At 48.4% G+C, this 16847-nt stretch overlaps 1 protein-coding gene across 9 annotated transcripts in view; it reads right to left on the reverse strand.

Moving 5' to 3' along the window:
- Positions 1-16847, reverse strand: part of DLG2 (discs large MAGUK scaffold protein 2) — a 1666258-nt gene that overhangs the window by 422849 nt on the left and 1226562 nt on the right. For all 9 annotated transcript variants that reach the window (XM_073661710.1, XM_073661711.1, XM_073661715.1 and 6 more), the window contains one exon: positions 11848-12004. In XM_073661710.1, coding sequence (XP_073517811.1) covers positions 11848-12004 — 157 coding nt within the window. The remainder of the gene's footprint in view (positions 1-11847; positions 12005-16847) is intronic.

The following is a 16847-nucleotide window of genomic DNA, read 5'->3' on the forward strand; positions in this document are numbered from 1 at the left end:
CCCCAGAGACAGCAGGAGGCCACACGGCGTCATCTATACTCAGCAGGAGGCCGCACGTAGCCATCTATACACAGCAGGAGGCCGCACGGCGCCATCTATACACAGCGGGAGGCCGCACGGCAACATCTATACACAGCAGGGGGCCGCACGGCACCATCTATACACAGCAGGAGGCCACACGGCGCCATCTATACACAGCAGGTGGCCGCACGGCACCATCTATACACAGCAGGGGGCCGCACGGCGCCATCTATACACAGCAGGGGGCCGTACGGCGCCATCTATACACAGCGGGAGGCCGCACGGCGCCCTCCCAGAGACAGCAGGAGGCCGCTCGGCATCATCTATACTCAGCAGGAGGCCGCACGTAGCCATCTATACACAGCAGGAGGCCGCACGGCGCCATCTATACACAGCAGGAGGCCACACGGCGCCATCTATACACAGCGGGAGGCCGCACGGCACCATCTATATACAGCAGGGGGCCGCACGGCACCATTTATACACAGCAGGAGGCCGCACGGCGCCATCTATACACAGCAGGGGGCCGCACGGCGCCATCTATACACAACAGGGGGCCGCAAGACGCCATCTATACACAGCAGGGGGCCGCACGGCGCCATCTATACACAGCAGGAGGCCGCACGGCGCCATCTATACACAGCGGGAGGCCGAACGGCGCCATCTATACACAGCGGGAGGCCGCACTGCGCCCCCCCAGAGACACCAGGAGGCCGCACGGCGCCATCTATACTCAGCAGGAGGCCGCACGTAGCCATCTATACACAGCAGGAGGCCGCATAGCGCCATGTATACACAGCGGGAGGCCGCACGGCGCCATGTATACACAGCAGCAGGCCGCACGGCACCATCTATACACAGCGGGAGGCCGCACGGCGCCCCCCCCAGAGACAGCAGGAGGCTGCACGGCACCATCTATACTAAGCAGGAGGCCACACGTAGCCATCTATACACAGCAGGAGGCCGCACGGCGCCATCTATACACAGCAGGAGGCCGCACGTCACCATCTATACACAGCAGGAGGTCGCACGGCGCCATCTATACACAGCAGGAGGCCGCACGGCGCCATCTATACTCAGCAGGAGGCCGCACATAGCCATCTATTCACAGCGGGAGGCCGCACGGCGCCATCTATGCACAGCAGGGGGCTGCACGGCACCATCTATACACAGCAGGAGGCCGCATGGCGCCATCTATACACAGCAGGGGGCCGCACGGCGCCATCTATACACAGCAGGGGGCCGCACGGCGCCATCTGTACACAGCAGGGGGCCGCACTGCGCCATCTATACACAGCAGGGGACCGCATGGCGCCATCTATACACAGCAGGAGGTCGCACGGCGCCATCTATACACAGCAGGAGGCCGCAAGTAGCCATCTATACACAGCAGGAGGCTTCTCGGCGCCATCTATACACAGCAGGAGGCCGCACGGCGCCATCTATTCACAGCAGAGGCCGCACGGCGCCATCTATACACAGCAGAGGGCCGCACGGCGACATCTATACACAGCAGGGGGCCGCACGGCGCCATCTATACACAGCGGGAGGCCGCACGGCGCCATCTATACATAGTGGGAGGCCGCACGGCGCCCCCCCCAGAGACAGCAGGAGGCCACACGGCGCCAACTATACTCAGCAGGAGGCCGCACGCAGTCACGCATGCAGCACGCACACACACAAACATCTACAGACATATATATACACGCATAAACACATTTGAAACACAAAAATACATATAAACAGACATCACACAATGATATCTGCCTACACACACATACATACACACATACACACACATACACATACACACACAGACTCACCATCCCCCGGCTCCATTCCTCCTGCCTGCTCTGACTTCTCCATTGCAGCAGTGCAGGCCGGGGGCGCACTGCATGACGTCACAGCTAGGAGACACGGCCGCGCACAGGGCCGTGTCTCCTAGCAGTGACGCGGCCGGGCCAGCACAGGGAAGTTAACTGCTGCAGTGCTGGCCTGGCCGATGAAGAAGTAGCGGCCGTGCATCGCTGCTGGGGGAGCGGTTCGGGGCCCCCCCTCCCGCCACTGCTACCGGTATGTTCCGCGGCGGCCCGCACATGTAATGAGGGCAATCCGGCATTAGACACCCCGCCTGGAGCCGCGGGCCCCCTGCAGGCTCGGGGCCCCAGGCGGTAGCCCGGATTGCCCTCATTATAATCCGCCCATGATCATACGCTGCCCTGAGGCCTAGCTCCACTTGTGGGGAGCTATACCATTGAGCTGCCTTATCATCGGCCTCAGTGGACTGCGCAGCGCTGGTGATTCTCACCAGAAGCCACAGGTGGCGTCACGAACTTTAATAAAATTAACAACCATCAACACTTTTAAAGAGAGACCCCAAGGTACGGGCCCGGGAGCCGACCACCGCGACATTCCCAAGGCAAAGGCCCGGGTACCCGAGTCTTCATCCCCTGGGCTAGTCACATACACAGAAGATCTGGGGTCAGGTCTCCAAGATGTTTGGAACAACCTCCTGCTGAGATCCTTCATAAACTGTGCACAAATGACAAGTACCGAGATGAAGGTAAAGGGCGGGATACTACTGATGGGATTTACATTTCTCTTTTGTTCATTCACTTTGCATTTTACTGATTGATAAAAGTATCTATATATATAATCGTCTTATCCCGTCTGTCTGTCTGTCTGTCTGTGTGTCTGTCTGTCCAGGAAATCCCGCGTCGCTCATTGGTCCGGCAGCGGCCAATCAGAGCCGGTGGATTTCTAAAAAAAGATGGTGGCCGTTAGCGGCTCATCTGCGGGACGGAGCTGAGCGGCGATGTAGCCGGGAGATGACCGGCGCGAGGCGCTCATCTCCCGGCCGGTAGCAGCGGAAGGACCGCCGGCGCCGCTGACCTCCATGCGGAAGGGAGGACCGGGGAGCTCACTAAGACGATTCGATGATTGGTCGCGGTCTTCGGACCTGACCAATCACTGATCTTAGCGCAAAACTTAAACACTATTGTGCTGATTGGTCGCCGATGCTGCCCGCGACCAATCACCGATTTGGCCGCCAAATTTAAATATCGGCCGCGACCAATCACCACAGCGGTGTTTAAATGTGGAGCCAAGATCGGTGATTGGTAGCGGCCGATATTTAAATTTGGCGCACAAATCGGTGATTGGTCGCGGCCGATATTTAAATTTGGCGCCCAAATCGGTGATTGGTCGCGGTCAGCGTCCGCGACCAATCAGCACAATAGTGTTTAACTTTGGCGCCAAGATCAGTCATTGGTCGCGGGCCAAGACAGCAACCAATCACCGATTTGTGCGGCAATTTTAAGTAGCGTCCGCGACCAATTGGATGTCAGCGGCGCTGCCTGTGCGGATACTTCCGCTGCAAGAACCAGGGACATGAGCGGGCGCTCGCAGAAGTATCCCGACCCGCAGCGCCGCTCCCCGGTCCTCCCTTCACACCCTAGCCGCTGATGTCCCCACAGTATCCGCATGGTGTTACAAAGGTCCGGACATTTGTGTTAAAAATCGCTGATTGGTCGCTGGCGCTGCCCGCGACCAATCACCTATTTGGGCGCCAAATTTAAATATCGGCCGCGACCAATCAGCACAGCGGTGTTTAAATGTGGAGCCAAGATCGGTGATTGGTCGCGGCCGATATTTAAATTTGGCGCCCAAATCGGTGATTGGTCGCGGGCAGCGTCCGCGACCAATCAGCACAGTAGTGTTTAACTTTGGCCGCAAGATCAGTGATTGGTCCCGGGCCAAGTCCGCGACCAATCAACGATTTGTGCGGCACATTTAAATAGCGGCCGCGACCAATTGGACCCGGGACATGAGCAGGCGCTCGGAGCAGAAGTATCCGGACCCGCAGCGCCGCTCCCCGGTCCTCCCTTCACACCCTAGCCGCTGATGTCCCCACAGTATCTGCATGGTGTTACAAAGGTCCGGACATTTGTGTTAAAAAACGCTGATTGGTCGCTGGCGCTGCCCGCAGACCAATCACCGATTTCGGCGCCAAATTTAAATAGCGGCCGCGACCAATCACCGATCTTGGCTCCACATTTAAACACCGCTGTACTGATTGGTCGCGGACGCTATTTAAATGTGCCGCCCAAATCGGTGATTGGTCGCGCACAGCGATTTGGGTGCCACATTTAAATAGCGGCCGCGACCAATCACAGATCTTAGCGCCACATTTAAACACTGCTGTGCTGATTGGTCACGGACGCTGACCGTGACCAATCACCGATTTGGGCGCCACATTTAAATAGCGGCCGCGACCAATCACCGATCTTGTCGCGACATTTAAACACTGCTGTGCTAATTGGTCGCGGATGCCAGCCGCGACCAATCAGCGAGCTTGCCGCCAAATTTAAACAACGCTCTGCTCATTGGTCGCGGACGCCAGACGCGTCCAATCAGCGAGATTGGCGCCAAATTTAAACAACGCTCTGCTGATTGATCGCGGTCGCTGGCCGAGATCAATCAGCAGTATTGGCGCCAAATTTAAACCTCACTCTGCTGATTGGTCGCGGCCGTCAGCCGCGAACAATCAGCGAGATTGGCGCCAAATTTAAACAACGCTCTGCTGATTGGTCGCCGGCCGCGACTAATCAGCGATTTTGGTGCCAAATTTAAACACGCTCTCCATTCCTCACTAACACGGTTCGCTGATTGGTCGCGGCCGTCGCCCGTGACCAATCAGCGATTTTGGCCCCAAATTTAAACACCGCTCTGCTGATTGGTCGCGGCCGCCATCCGCGACCAATCAACCAGATTGGCGCCAAATTGAAACAACGCTCTGCTGATTGGTCGAGGCCGGCGACCGCGACCAATCAGCAGAGCGGGGTTTAAATTTGGCCCCAAAGTCGCTGATTAGTCGCGGCTGACGGCCGCGACCAATCAGCAGAGCGTTGATTAAATTTTGCGCCAAAATCGCTGATTGGTCGCGGCCGATATTTAAATTTGGCGCCCAAATCGGTGATTGGTCGCGGGCAGCGCCAGCGACCAATCAGCGATTTTTAACACAAATGTCCGGACCTTTGTAACACCATGCGGATACTGTGGGGAGATCAGCGGCTAGGGTGTGAAGGGAGGACCGGGGAGCGGCGCTGCGGGTCGGGATACTTCTGCTCCGAGCGCCCGCTCATGTCCCGGGTTCTCGCAGCGGAAGTACCCGCACAGGCAGCGGCGCTCCCCGGTCCTCACTAATACAATTCCGCTCCCCGCTCCTCACCAATACGATTCGCTGATTGGTCGCGTGCGGAGAGCGCGACCAATCAGTGATCTTGGCGCTAAAGTTAAACACCGCTCTGCTGATTGGTCGCGGCCGCTGCCCGCGACCAATCACCGATTTGGGCGCCACATTTAAATAGCGGCCGCGACCAATCACCAATCTTGCCGCCACATTTAAACACTGCTGTGCTAATTGGTCGCGGACGCCAGCCGCAACCAATCAGCGATCTTGGCGCCAAATTTAAACAACGCTCTGCTGATTGGTCGCGGATGCTGGACGCGTCCAATCAGCGAGATTGGCGCCAAATTTAAACAACGTTCTGCTGATTGGTCGCGGACTCCAGCCGCGACCAAACAACGAGATTGGCGCCAAATTTAAGCAACCTTAAATCCTTAAATACACTCAGATCCTCAGAGAGTTTTCTGGTGATAACGTGTTTTACCTATTCAGGTTTGGAGTTTCTTTGTGGATTGTTACTGTGCTTTCTCCGATGTCATCTTGGAGCTAAGTATATTCTCCTGTTTGTTTCCCCTGTGTATTCTTTAGTTTTTAGTGGCGCTGACTTAGTGCTCACCCCCCCCCCCCGGGCTCCCTTCCTAGGGCCTAGCCTTAGGGTCTGCTAGGGCCAGGTATCCTGCTCAGCGATAGGTGCAGAACCTATTTAGCATCTATAGGGGAGTCAGGGTATGTCGGTAGTTCTGCTTGGGGGTCTCCACTCTCCCCTTTCCCAGATTTATGGCTCCCTTCTCTTTTCCTGTCGTTATACGCTGGGTTCTCCACATTCCTAGCGTGACATCATCATCCACCGGTTAAAAAAACAACTGACTTTCAGGGTTTTTTTGTTGTTTTTTTGGATTGTTATGGATCCCATAACTATCCCATAACTTCGATCAGCTGTTCAGCAGCAACAGCAGCAGTCGCAGACTCCTAATGTTGGGGACTCTGCGGGTAGGCTGGTCCAGCTTGAGCCCAAAATTGCCCTCCCGGACAGGTTTTCAGGAGGTAGAGACAAATTTTTAGTGTTTTAAGAAGCTTGTAAATTATACTTTAAGCTTCAACCCTACTCTTCTGGAGATGAGGAGCAGAGAGTGGGGATTGTGATCTCATTGTTACAAGGAGATCCTCAATCCTGGGCTTTCTCTTTGCCACAAGGCTCTGCTTGCCTCCGATCAGTTGAAGGATTTTTTGGGGCTCTGGCCCACATCTATGATGATCCTGACCAAATCTCCTTGGCTGAATCCAGGCTGCATCGTCTTCACCAGGGATATGGGTCAGTGAACACTTATTGTTCTGAATTTCATAGATGGGCAACCGATACCAAGTGGAATGACCCGGCTCTTAAAAGTCAATTTTGTCAGTGTCTTTCAGAAAGGTTGAGGGAGGCCTTGGAAGTTTACGAAACCCCTGGGTCCTTGGAGGCTGCCATGTTGTTGGCTATATGCGTAGATAGACATCTTCGGGATAGGAGGGTGAGACCACCTTCTCTGGAGACCCTTTTTCAGGGCAACACCCAGCTGCCGGGGGGCGGTCTGGGGGTTAACCTGTACTCATGGATTTGGAGGAGCCCATGCACTTAGGAGGAACTACTGCGTCGCATATTTCCCCTGGAATTCGCAAGAGAAAGGGGGTGTGTTTTTTTTTGTGGTAAAAAGGGACATTTTATTGGGGTCTGTCCCTCGGTTCCTAAGAAAAGAGGAACATCTGGAACTCGATTGACCCTTGGTAGTGTGGAGCTGGATAATCAAGGGGTGTGTTTGTCTTCTACATGCAGCTCTCGGTTTGTCTTGATGGCAGAGGTGGTGCTAGAGAGCAGGACTGAGAAAATTTCTGTGTTTTTGGACAGTGGAGCTGGAGTCAGCATGGTTGATGCTGGGTTTGTGGGAACTCATGGGCTTACTTGCAACACGTTAACTCAGATCTCTGACTCAGATTGTACATAATATAAGACTGAGGGTGGGGCCTTTTCATTATGAAGTAATTCCATGTTATGTCCTGGAGGGCCTTGCCACTCTGGTTGTACTGGGTCTACCTTGTTTGGTGAAACATAATTCGGTAGTGGATTGGCAATCCAGGAAAATTGTGGAATGGGGAGATTACTGTCATGGAAACTGCTTAAGCACGTCTCTTTCTGTGGTCTCTACGGACACCTTACTGCATTTCTGTCTTGTTTTGAGGACGTATTTTCTGAGAGAGGGGGTGTCAGGATTTGCTTCCTCACCATGTCTATGACTGTCCCATTAACCTGATTCCCAGAGTTAAACTACCCAAGTCCAGACTGTATAATCTTTTTGGTCCAGAGAGACAAGCCATGAAGGATTTCATTGTTGAGAGTCTGGAGAAGGGACATATCAGACCCTCCTCTTCGCCCGTGGTGGCAGGGTTCTTCTTCATTAAGAAGAAAGATGGGGGTCTCTGTCCCTGTTTAGATTTCCGGGAATTGAATCAAATTACCGTCCGAGATCCGTATCCTCTTTCTCTGATTCCGGATTTGTTCAACCAGATTGTGGGAGCTAAAGTGTTCTCCAAGTTGGATTTAAGGGGAGCCTACAATCTGGTTAGAATCAGAGAAGGGGATGAATGGAAAACGGCTTTCAATACCCCTGAGGGGCATTTTGAAAGTCTGGTTATGTCTTTTGGTCTCACAAATGCACCTGTGGTTATCCAGCATTTCATATACGATATTTTCCACCATTTAGTGGGCAGGTTTGTGGTGGTCTATTTGGATGATATTTTGATTTACTCACCTGATTTAGAGACACACCAGGGTCATGTTAAAGAATGTACTACGGATTTTAAGAGATAACAAACTTTATGCCAAACTAGAGAAATGTGTTTTCGCTGTCCATGAGGTGCAATTTTTGGGGTACCTGTTGTCACCGTTGGGTTTTCGGATGAATCCAGAGAAGATCTGTGCTATACTTGATTGGGATTGTTCTGAGAACCTGAAGGCACTGCAGCACTTTCTGGGGGTTGCTAATTTTTACCAGAAATGTATCCAAAATTATTTGGTAATAGTGAAACCCCTCACTGACATGACAAAAAAGTGGTCGAATTTCTCTTAGGCTGGGTGCCCACTATGCGTTTTTCAAGCGTTTTTGCCGCGGAATTTCCGCAGCGAAAACGCTTAAAAAACGCTTGGTAATCCGTGCCCCATGGTCCCCAATGATAATCCGCATTTGCTGTGCACATGCTGCGGAAATTTCCGCTGCGGATTATCATTGCAGAAAAATCCGCAGCATGTCCATTAATTTTGCGGACACGCAGCGTAATCGCCGCCATTGACTTGCATTGGACCGCGTGACATCCGCATCACTGGATCTGTACATGCGGATATCATACGGTTCAATGTGCGGATGGTACCCACATCTGGAGAAGAGGAGACTCTCATCCAGACCTGGGTACCATAGAAACTGTTAAAAAAAGAATTTAAGATAAAAAATAAAGATTATACTTACCTTCCGATGTTCTCCCGGTGTTTTCTCCCCTCCGTCTGGTCTGCTGTATGGGTCGCGGTGTTGTGAAGGACCTGCCATGACGTCATTGAGTCATGTGACCTGTCACATGACTCAATGATGTCACCGCAGGTCCTTCACACCACCGCAAGCCGCCCAAGACACCGGACGCAGCAGAGAAAACACCGGGAGGACATCGGAAGGTGAGTATAATCTTTATTTATTTTTTTTTACCATTCTTATTCTATTTTTTTAACTAACTTGGTCACACTACCATAAATCCATGCCGGTTGCATGTATTTAAATAGTGTGAACAAGTTGTCAAGCACTTTTCCAAGTGATGCTAAAATCGCTTGGAAAAGCGCTTGATAACCCACATGCAGAAATGCATGTGAATAACGCTTGACAAACGCTTCTACCTGGCAGGAAAAATGCATTTTAAAACACCATGTGTTTTTCCTGCCAGGGAGAAGCGGAAAAAATATGCAGCATTTCTGCATCGTGGGCACATAACCTCAATGATCGAATGCCGCCCTGCAGGCTTTTTCCTCTTTAAAGAGATGTTTCGCCACGACACCTCTACTCAGTAAACCCAATGTTTCTCAACCTTTTGTGGTTGAAGATGATGCGTCGGAGGTGGGGGTTAGGTCTGTGTTTTCTGAGGGTCCATCCCCTGTTAATGGCGTCCATGTGCTTTCTTTTCCAAGAAGCTGTCTTCGGCCGAGAGAAATTATGACGTGTGTAATAGGGAGCTCTTGGCGATTAAATTGGCTTTCGAGGAATGGCGACATTGGTTAGAGGGGGCAGTCCATCCTGTTATTACGGACCATAACAACCTGTCCTATCTCCAGTCTGCTAAGCGTCTCAACCCTAGGTAGGCTACATGGTCTTTGTTTTTTACTAGGTTCAATTTTGTTGTCACTTTTCAGTCTATGGGTTAAAAACATCAAGGCTGATGCATTGTCACGGAGCTTCACTCGTGGTGGGGACCATGAGAACCTTGTCCCTATTTTACAGAAGGGGAAGGTCATTTCGGCCTTGTGCCCTGACCTGGAAGGGGAGATGTTGGAGGCTCAGGGGAACGCCCCTGTCTCCTGTCCTTCGGGGAGGTTGCTTGTGCCATCTAATCTGCGCCATAAAGTAATTAGGGAACATCACAACTCTGTGCTTGCTGGTCATCCAGGTAGTATGGCAAATGTGGACCTCCTTTCCTGTCATTTTTGGTGGCCGGGGTTGCATCAGGATGTGATTGACCATGCATCTGCCTGCAGCATTTACGCGCGTTCTAAAGTATCGCATACTTGTTCGTCTGGTTCTCTTCTGCTGCTGCCTATTCCTAGTAGACCATGGACACACTGGTTCATGGATTTTATTACTGACCTACAGGTATTTGAAGGCAAGACTGTGGTTTTGGTGGTTGTGGGTAGGTTCAGTAAGATGGTACATTTCTTCGCATTACCGGAACTTCCGAATGCCAAGATTCTGGCTCAGGTATTCATTAATGAGATCGTGAAGCTTCACAAGCTTCCTTCCGATGTGGTGTCAGATCGGGGGACCCAGTTCGTTTCTAAATTCTCAAAAGCTTTTTGTACTCGACTGGGGGTGCAGTTGGATTTTTCTTGTGCCTTCCATCCTCAGTCGAATGGACAGGCTGAGCGCATAAATCGAAATTTGGAAACTTATCTCAGGCATCTTACTTACCCAAGTTTGTTATAAACAATCATCACCAAGAGTCTACTGGCAAGTCACCTTTCTTTGGTGCATACGGTTTTCATCCGCAGTTAGGTATCTGGTGGAGTGTTTCGGGATTTCCCGAGGAGGAGCGTTTTGCTTCGTCGCTCTCTTCTGTGTGGCAGGGGGTTCAGAATAATTTGAAATTCATGGGAGATAGGTATAAACGTATGGCTGACAGAAAACGCTCGCCAGGTCTGGACCTGAACGTGAATGACTTTCTGTGGTGGTCTACCAGGAATATCAAGTTTAAGGTTCCTTCCTGGAAGCTGGGACCTAGGTTCATTGGTCCCTATAAAATAATCGCCGTCATTAACCCAGCAGAGTTTCGTATGGAGATACCTCAGGCTCTTGGGATCCACAATGTGTTTTACAGGTCTCTGCTCAAGAAGTATGTGGTACTTCTTGAGTCCTCCCCCTTGCTGCCACCCCCAATGATGGCAATTTAGAGTTCCAAATATCGAAGATTGTGGATTCTCGTCCTCAGCGTCGTTCCCTTCAGTACTTAGTGCACTGGAGGGGTTACTCCGGTGTCATCTTGGAGCTAAGTGTATTCCCTCGTTTGTTTCCCCTGTGTGTTCTTTAGTTTTTAGTGGGGCTAACTTAGTGCTCACCCCTCCCACTCCCTTCCTAGGGCCTAGCCTTAGGGTCTGCTAGGGCTAGGTATCCTGCTCGGTGATAGGTGGAGAACCTATTTAGGGTGGATAGGGTGGTTCTGCTTAGGGGTCTCCACTCTCTCCTTCACTAGATTTAAGGCTCCTTTCCCTTCGTTATAAGCTGGGTTCTCCCTATTTCTAGCGTGACACCATGCTCCACCACACTCCTAGAACCATGCAGAATAAACTAGCTTTGGCTAACACTAGACACTTGAGAGCCTAAATGCAGGTAAGCTTCCAGGAGCTCACAAGTGAACAGATTAACCCCTGCACAGCTAAAAAGAAACTTTCACCGTTCAATATGAAGGTAAAAGGCTTCTAATGAGTGCAGTAGAAGGGGGAATCAGACGCTGTGGTCTTCTGGCTCCTCTCTATCGCGTAAACCCGTGACAGTCTCATCTGCAACAATGTGAATAGGGCAACATGCTACGGACTATAAGGGATGTGAACCACCTGTCTACACAATGATGGCTCTAGAGTGGCAACTTTATTCCCCTGGATATGGTATCTTATGGAAGTAGATCACTTCAGCTTAGCTGCACTGACATCGGGAATCTACCCCTGTCTCATCTAGTGTTTTGAATTTCCTCTATATTTTACACTGCAGCTCTACTTTTTCAGACTGATTGCACAATCTCAGCAGGAAGTCAGTGCCCCAAGAGCTTCATTCTATTAGAACAACATGACACATAGACTGGTGGGAATAATCAATAAAAGGGGTGACGTATAAGTGGGCTACATTTATGACAGTACGTACTGATATAATCTGGTCTCCTCTCTGCAGCTCTCCGCTCAGATCTGCAGGTCCTCCTGCTAGGATAAAAGAGATGAAAATTCCTTCTCCATCCTCTCCACCGACAATATTAAAGCCCAGTCCTGTGGAGCCTTTGTGCAGAATGACTTTTCGAGGGTCCCTGTATAAATAAATAAAAAAATAAATAAAAAAAAAATCCTTTTTTTTACTCCTTTTTTACTCGTTTTTTTTCATGATAAACACCCTTTTACAAAGAGAGGTGTGAGAGAATCCCACTTCTCTTTCAGACTGTTTGTGATTCGCCCTACCACAATGAAGGAAACTGTAGCCAGAAACAATGACCTTGCTGCAGAAACATTGACCTTGCTGGCCTCTGCAGTATAGGAGAAGTGTCACATGCAGGGTTGATCTCTTTTCCCCATTTGTGTCCTACATTGATTCTTACACAGGACACTAACATGTTTTCCTTCTTGTCAAAGGTAGGCAATTGGGAGGGAGGGGTTCCTGGCATCTAAGTTGATGCATCTGTATATTTTCTTAATTCTCTTCTTCTTGCAACTTGTCACTGCTGGTATTCTAACTCAGGATCTATAGTATTGAAAGCAGAAACTCTAACAATGAACCACAAGCTGCACTGCTTTGTATGTCCGATGGGACATTCTGCTGGCCATGGTTAGGTTGCAGGGGATAAAAATAGGGGAAGCTCAGTTTGGCTGAGCGCACCGGCACAATATTCTATAGCTCGATTACTTCTCACAGCTGTCAGATTGATACAGTTTCATCCAGTCTACACAATCCTCTGTCAGATATTAAACAGTATGGACTCCAGGCTGAAACAGTTTACCTGCACTGATACACTGTAACAAGCTATCAGGGCAGGACAAAAATTTTTGCCCATGATGTGTTTTCTTGACAGAGGATTGTATAGACTGGAGGCCGAACTTTCAGCTGTGAGAAGTATTAAGTCAAGGCGGGTTTTCCACCTCAGAGTGCAAAAGCTAACTGAAATACAGAGAACATGAGGAGGGACCCCAAATAAGGGAGAGGAACCCATAATAATGGAGTGGGACCCCTAATAATAGAGAGGAACCCATAATAATGGAGAGGGACCGCTAATAACGGAGAGGGACCCCTAATAATAGAGAGGAACCCATAATAATGGAGAGGGACCGCTAAAAATGGAGAGGGACCCATAATAATAGAGAAAGACCCCTAATAACGGAGAGGAACACATAATAATATAGAAAGACCCCTAATAACGGAGAGGAACCCATAAGAGTGGAGAGGAACCCATAATAATGGAGAGGAACCCATAATAATGGAGAAGTACCCCTATTAATGGAGAGTAATACCTAATTATGGAGAGGAACCCCTAATAATGGAGAGGAATCTTTAATAATGGAGAGGAACCCTTAATAATGGAAAGGAACCCCTAATAATAGAGAGGAACCCATAATAATGGTGAAGTACCCCTATTAATGGACAGTAATACCTAATTATGGAGAGGAACCCCTAATAATGAAGAGGAACCCTTAATAATGGAAAGGAACCCATAATAATGGATAGAAACCCATAATAATGGAGAAGTACCTCTATTATTGGAGAGTAACACCTAATTATGGAGAGGAACCCCTAATAATGGAGAGGACCCCCTAATAATGGAGAGGAACCCTTAATGATAGAGAGTAGCCCCTAATAATGGAGATGAACCCCTAATAATGGAGAAGAACCCCTAATAATGGAGAGGAACCCTTAATGATAGAGAGTAGCCCCTAATAATGGAGAGGATCCCCTAATAATGACGAGGAACTCATAAAACTCATAATAATGGAGAGGAGCCCCTAATAATGGAGAGGACCCCTAATAATGCAGAGGAGCCTCTAATAATGGAGAGGACCCCCTAATAAAGCAGAGGAACCCATAATATTGGCAAAGGACCCCTAATAATGGCAAGGGATCCCTAATAATGCAGAGGAACCCATAATAATGGAAAGGAACCCATAATAATGGAGAAGTACCCCTATTAATGGAGGGTCACACCCAATTATGGAGAGGAACCCCTAATAATGGAGAGGAGCCCCTAATGGTGTAGAGGAGCCCCTAATAATGGAGAGGAAGTAAAATCTGTATTCAGTGAAGAGAGATTTTTACATTACTGAGATAGGAGATGATAGCTGCTTCTGTTGAGATTCTATGTACAGTACAGACCAAAAGTTTGGACACAGCTTCTCATTTAAAGATTTTTCTGTATTTTCATGACTTTGAAAATTGTACATTCACACTGAAGGCATCAAAACTATGAATTAACACATGTGGAATTATATACTTAACAAAAAAGTGTGAAACAACTGAAAATATGTCTTATATTCTAGGTTCTTCAAAGTAGCCACCTTTTGCTTTGATGACTGCTTTGCACACTCTTGGCATTCTCTTGATGAGCTTCAAGAGGTAGTCACCGGAAATGGTCTTCCAACAATCTTGAAGGAGTTCCCAGAGATGCTTAGCACTTGTTGGCCCTTTTGCCTTCACTCTGCGCTCCAGCTCACCCCAAACCATCTCGATTGGGTTCAGGTCTGGTGACTGTGGAGGCCAGGTCATCTGGCGTAGCACCCCATCACTCTCCTTCTTGGTCAAATAGCCCTTACACAGCCTGGAGGTGTGTTTGGGGTCATTGTCCTGTTGAAAAATAAATGATGGTCCAACTAAACGCAAACCGGATGGAATAGCTTGCCGCTGCAAGATGCTGTGGTAGCCATGCTGGTTCAGTATGCCTTCAATTTTGAATAAATCCCCAACAGTGTCACCAGCAAAGCACCCCCACACCATCACACCTCCTCCTCCATGCTTCACGGTGGGAACCAGGCATGTAGAGTCCATCCGTTCACCTTTTCTGCGTCGCACAAAGACACGGTGGTTGGAACCAAAGATCTCAAATTTGGACTCATCAGACCAAAGCACAGATTTCCACTGGTCTAATGTCCATTCTTCGTGTTCTTTAGCCCAAACAAGTATCTTCTGCTTGTTGCCTGTCCTTAGCAGTGGTTTCCTAGCAGCTATTTTACCATGAAGGCCTGCTGCACAAAGTCTCCTCTTAACAGTTGTTGAAGAGATGTGTCTGCTGCTAGAACTCTGTGTGGCATTGACCTGGTCTCTAATCTGAGCTGCTGTTAACCTGCGATTTCTGAGGCTGGTGACTCGGATAAACTTATCCTCAGAAGCAGAGGTGACTCTTGGTCTTCCTTTCCTGGGGCGGTCCTCATGTGAGCCTGTTTCTTTGTAGCGCTTGATGGTTTTCGCAACTGCACTTGGGGACACTTTCAAAGTTTTCCCAATTTTTCGGACTGACTGACCTTCATTTCTTAGAGTAATGATGGCCACTCGTTTTTCTTTACTTAGCTTCTTATTTTCTTGCCATAATACAAATTCTAACAGTCTATTCAGTAGGACTATCAGCTGTGTTTCCACCAGACTTCTGCACAACACAACTGATGGTCCCAACCCCATTTATAAGGCAAGAAATCCCACTTATTAAACCTGACAGGGCACACCTGTGAAGTGAAAACCATTTCCGGTGACTACCTCTTGAAGCTCATCAAGAGAACGCCAAGAGTGTGCAAAGCAGTCATCAAAGCAAAAGGTGGCTACTTTGAAGAACCTAGAATATAAGACATATTTTCAGTTGTTTCACACTTTTTTGTTAAGTATATAATTCCACATGTGTTAATTCATAGTTTTGATGCCTTCAGTGTGAATGTACAATTTTCAAAGTCATGAAAATATAGAAAAATCTTTAAATGAGAAGGTGTGTCCAAACTTTTGGTCTGTACTGTAGATGGAGGGGGGGGGGGGGGCTCTGCCTCTGCCTCTAGCTTCTCCCCCCTCCCATCTACATAGAACTTTATAAACACCAACTGTCATCTCCTATCTCAGTAATACAACATTCTTCATTGAATACAGATTTTACCTGTGGATTGAGAATTTTGAGAGTGAAAGGTCAGTCCGGCAGGAGAAAGAAACGGATTTCTCTGATAAAATATATTAAACAGTTGCTTATGTTCACGTGTACTATTGATTTAAATAATAAAAATTAAAATGACAATTACTCTTTAAATGTTTTGGCTATTTTTTCATTAATAATTGTCATAGTGTTAAGGAATTAAAGTGGTTCTGCACTTTGGACAAGTAATACTTGTTAGATGAGTCCATTGACAATATTCAAAATGCCCATCTTGCTAGGACTCCTCAGTGATCTGTGGGAAAACCTGGCAATAAGTATTCAATTTTCCTGCAGCGCCACCACAGGAGAAATTAAAAATTTCACCATGTCCATACACATCAGTGGGTTGTCTGTGTAATTATTCTCCATTCTGGCTAAAAGATGAAGATGCTAAACAGAGAACGCCCCTGAAATAGCTTTGAATTCCCTAATAGGGGACGCAAAAGTGGGTTTTCTAAAGTGGAGAGTCCATTTAGGAAAGAAAATCACAACATCATGCATTCTGTCACTCAGACACTAGATGGCAGCAGAGTACTTTTGTATTTCTCAGCATTTTATTACTGCGTGTCATTATAGAGAGTGGGAGAAATTACAGCGCACTTCCCACAGATCGGCTTTTTAGAATTATTTTTTTGTATTTTCAGGTTGTGTAAGGAATCCTTACACAACCTGAAAATACAAAAAAATAATTCTAAAGGATGAAACAACAAATTCAGTATTTTTTTGTCTGAGTGCTAGCTCTGTCCTCTGGATAAAACTGTAATTTTTCACACTGCAGCTTTTAGAGCAGAAATCAGGGCAGGAGAGTATGAAATATTGAAAAGCCAACGAGCTGAGTAATTCGAGGGGCATGAACTTCCTGGACAGGGTGTAATGGACAGTGTGAGTATTAACTCTTTAATACCAGTATATATATATATATATATATATATATATATACCGTACAGACCAAAAGTTTGGACACGCCTTCTCATTTAAAGATTTTTCTGTATTTTCATGACTATGA

Source organism: Phyllobates terribilis, unplaced genomic scaffold (assembly GCF_046119375.1).
Source record: "Phyllobates terribilis strain yellow unplaced genomic scaffold, ASM4611937v1 Scaffold_2__4_contigs__length_985480577, whole genome shotgun sequence".
NCBI lineage: Eukaryota > Metazoa > Chordata > Amphibia > Anura > Dendrobatidae > Phyllobates > Phyllobates terribilis.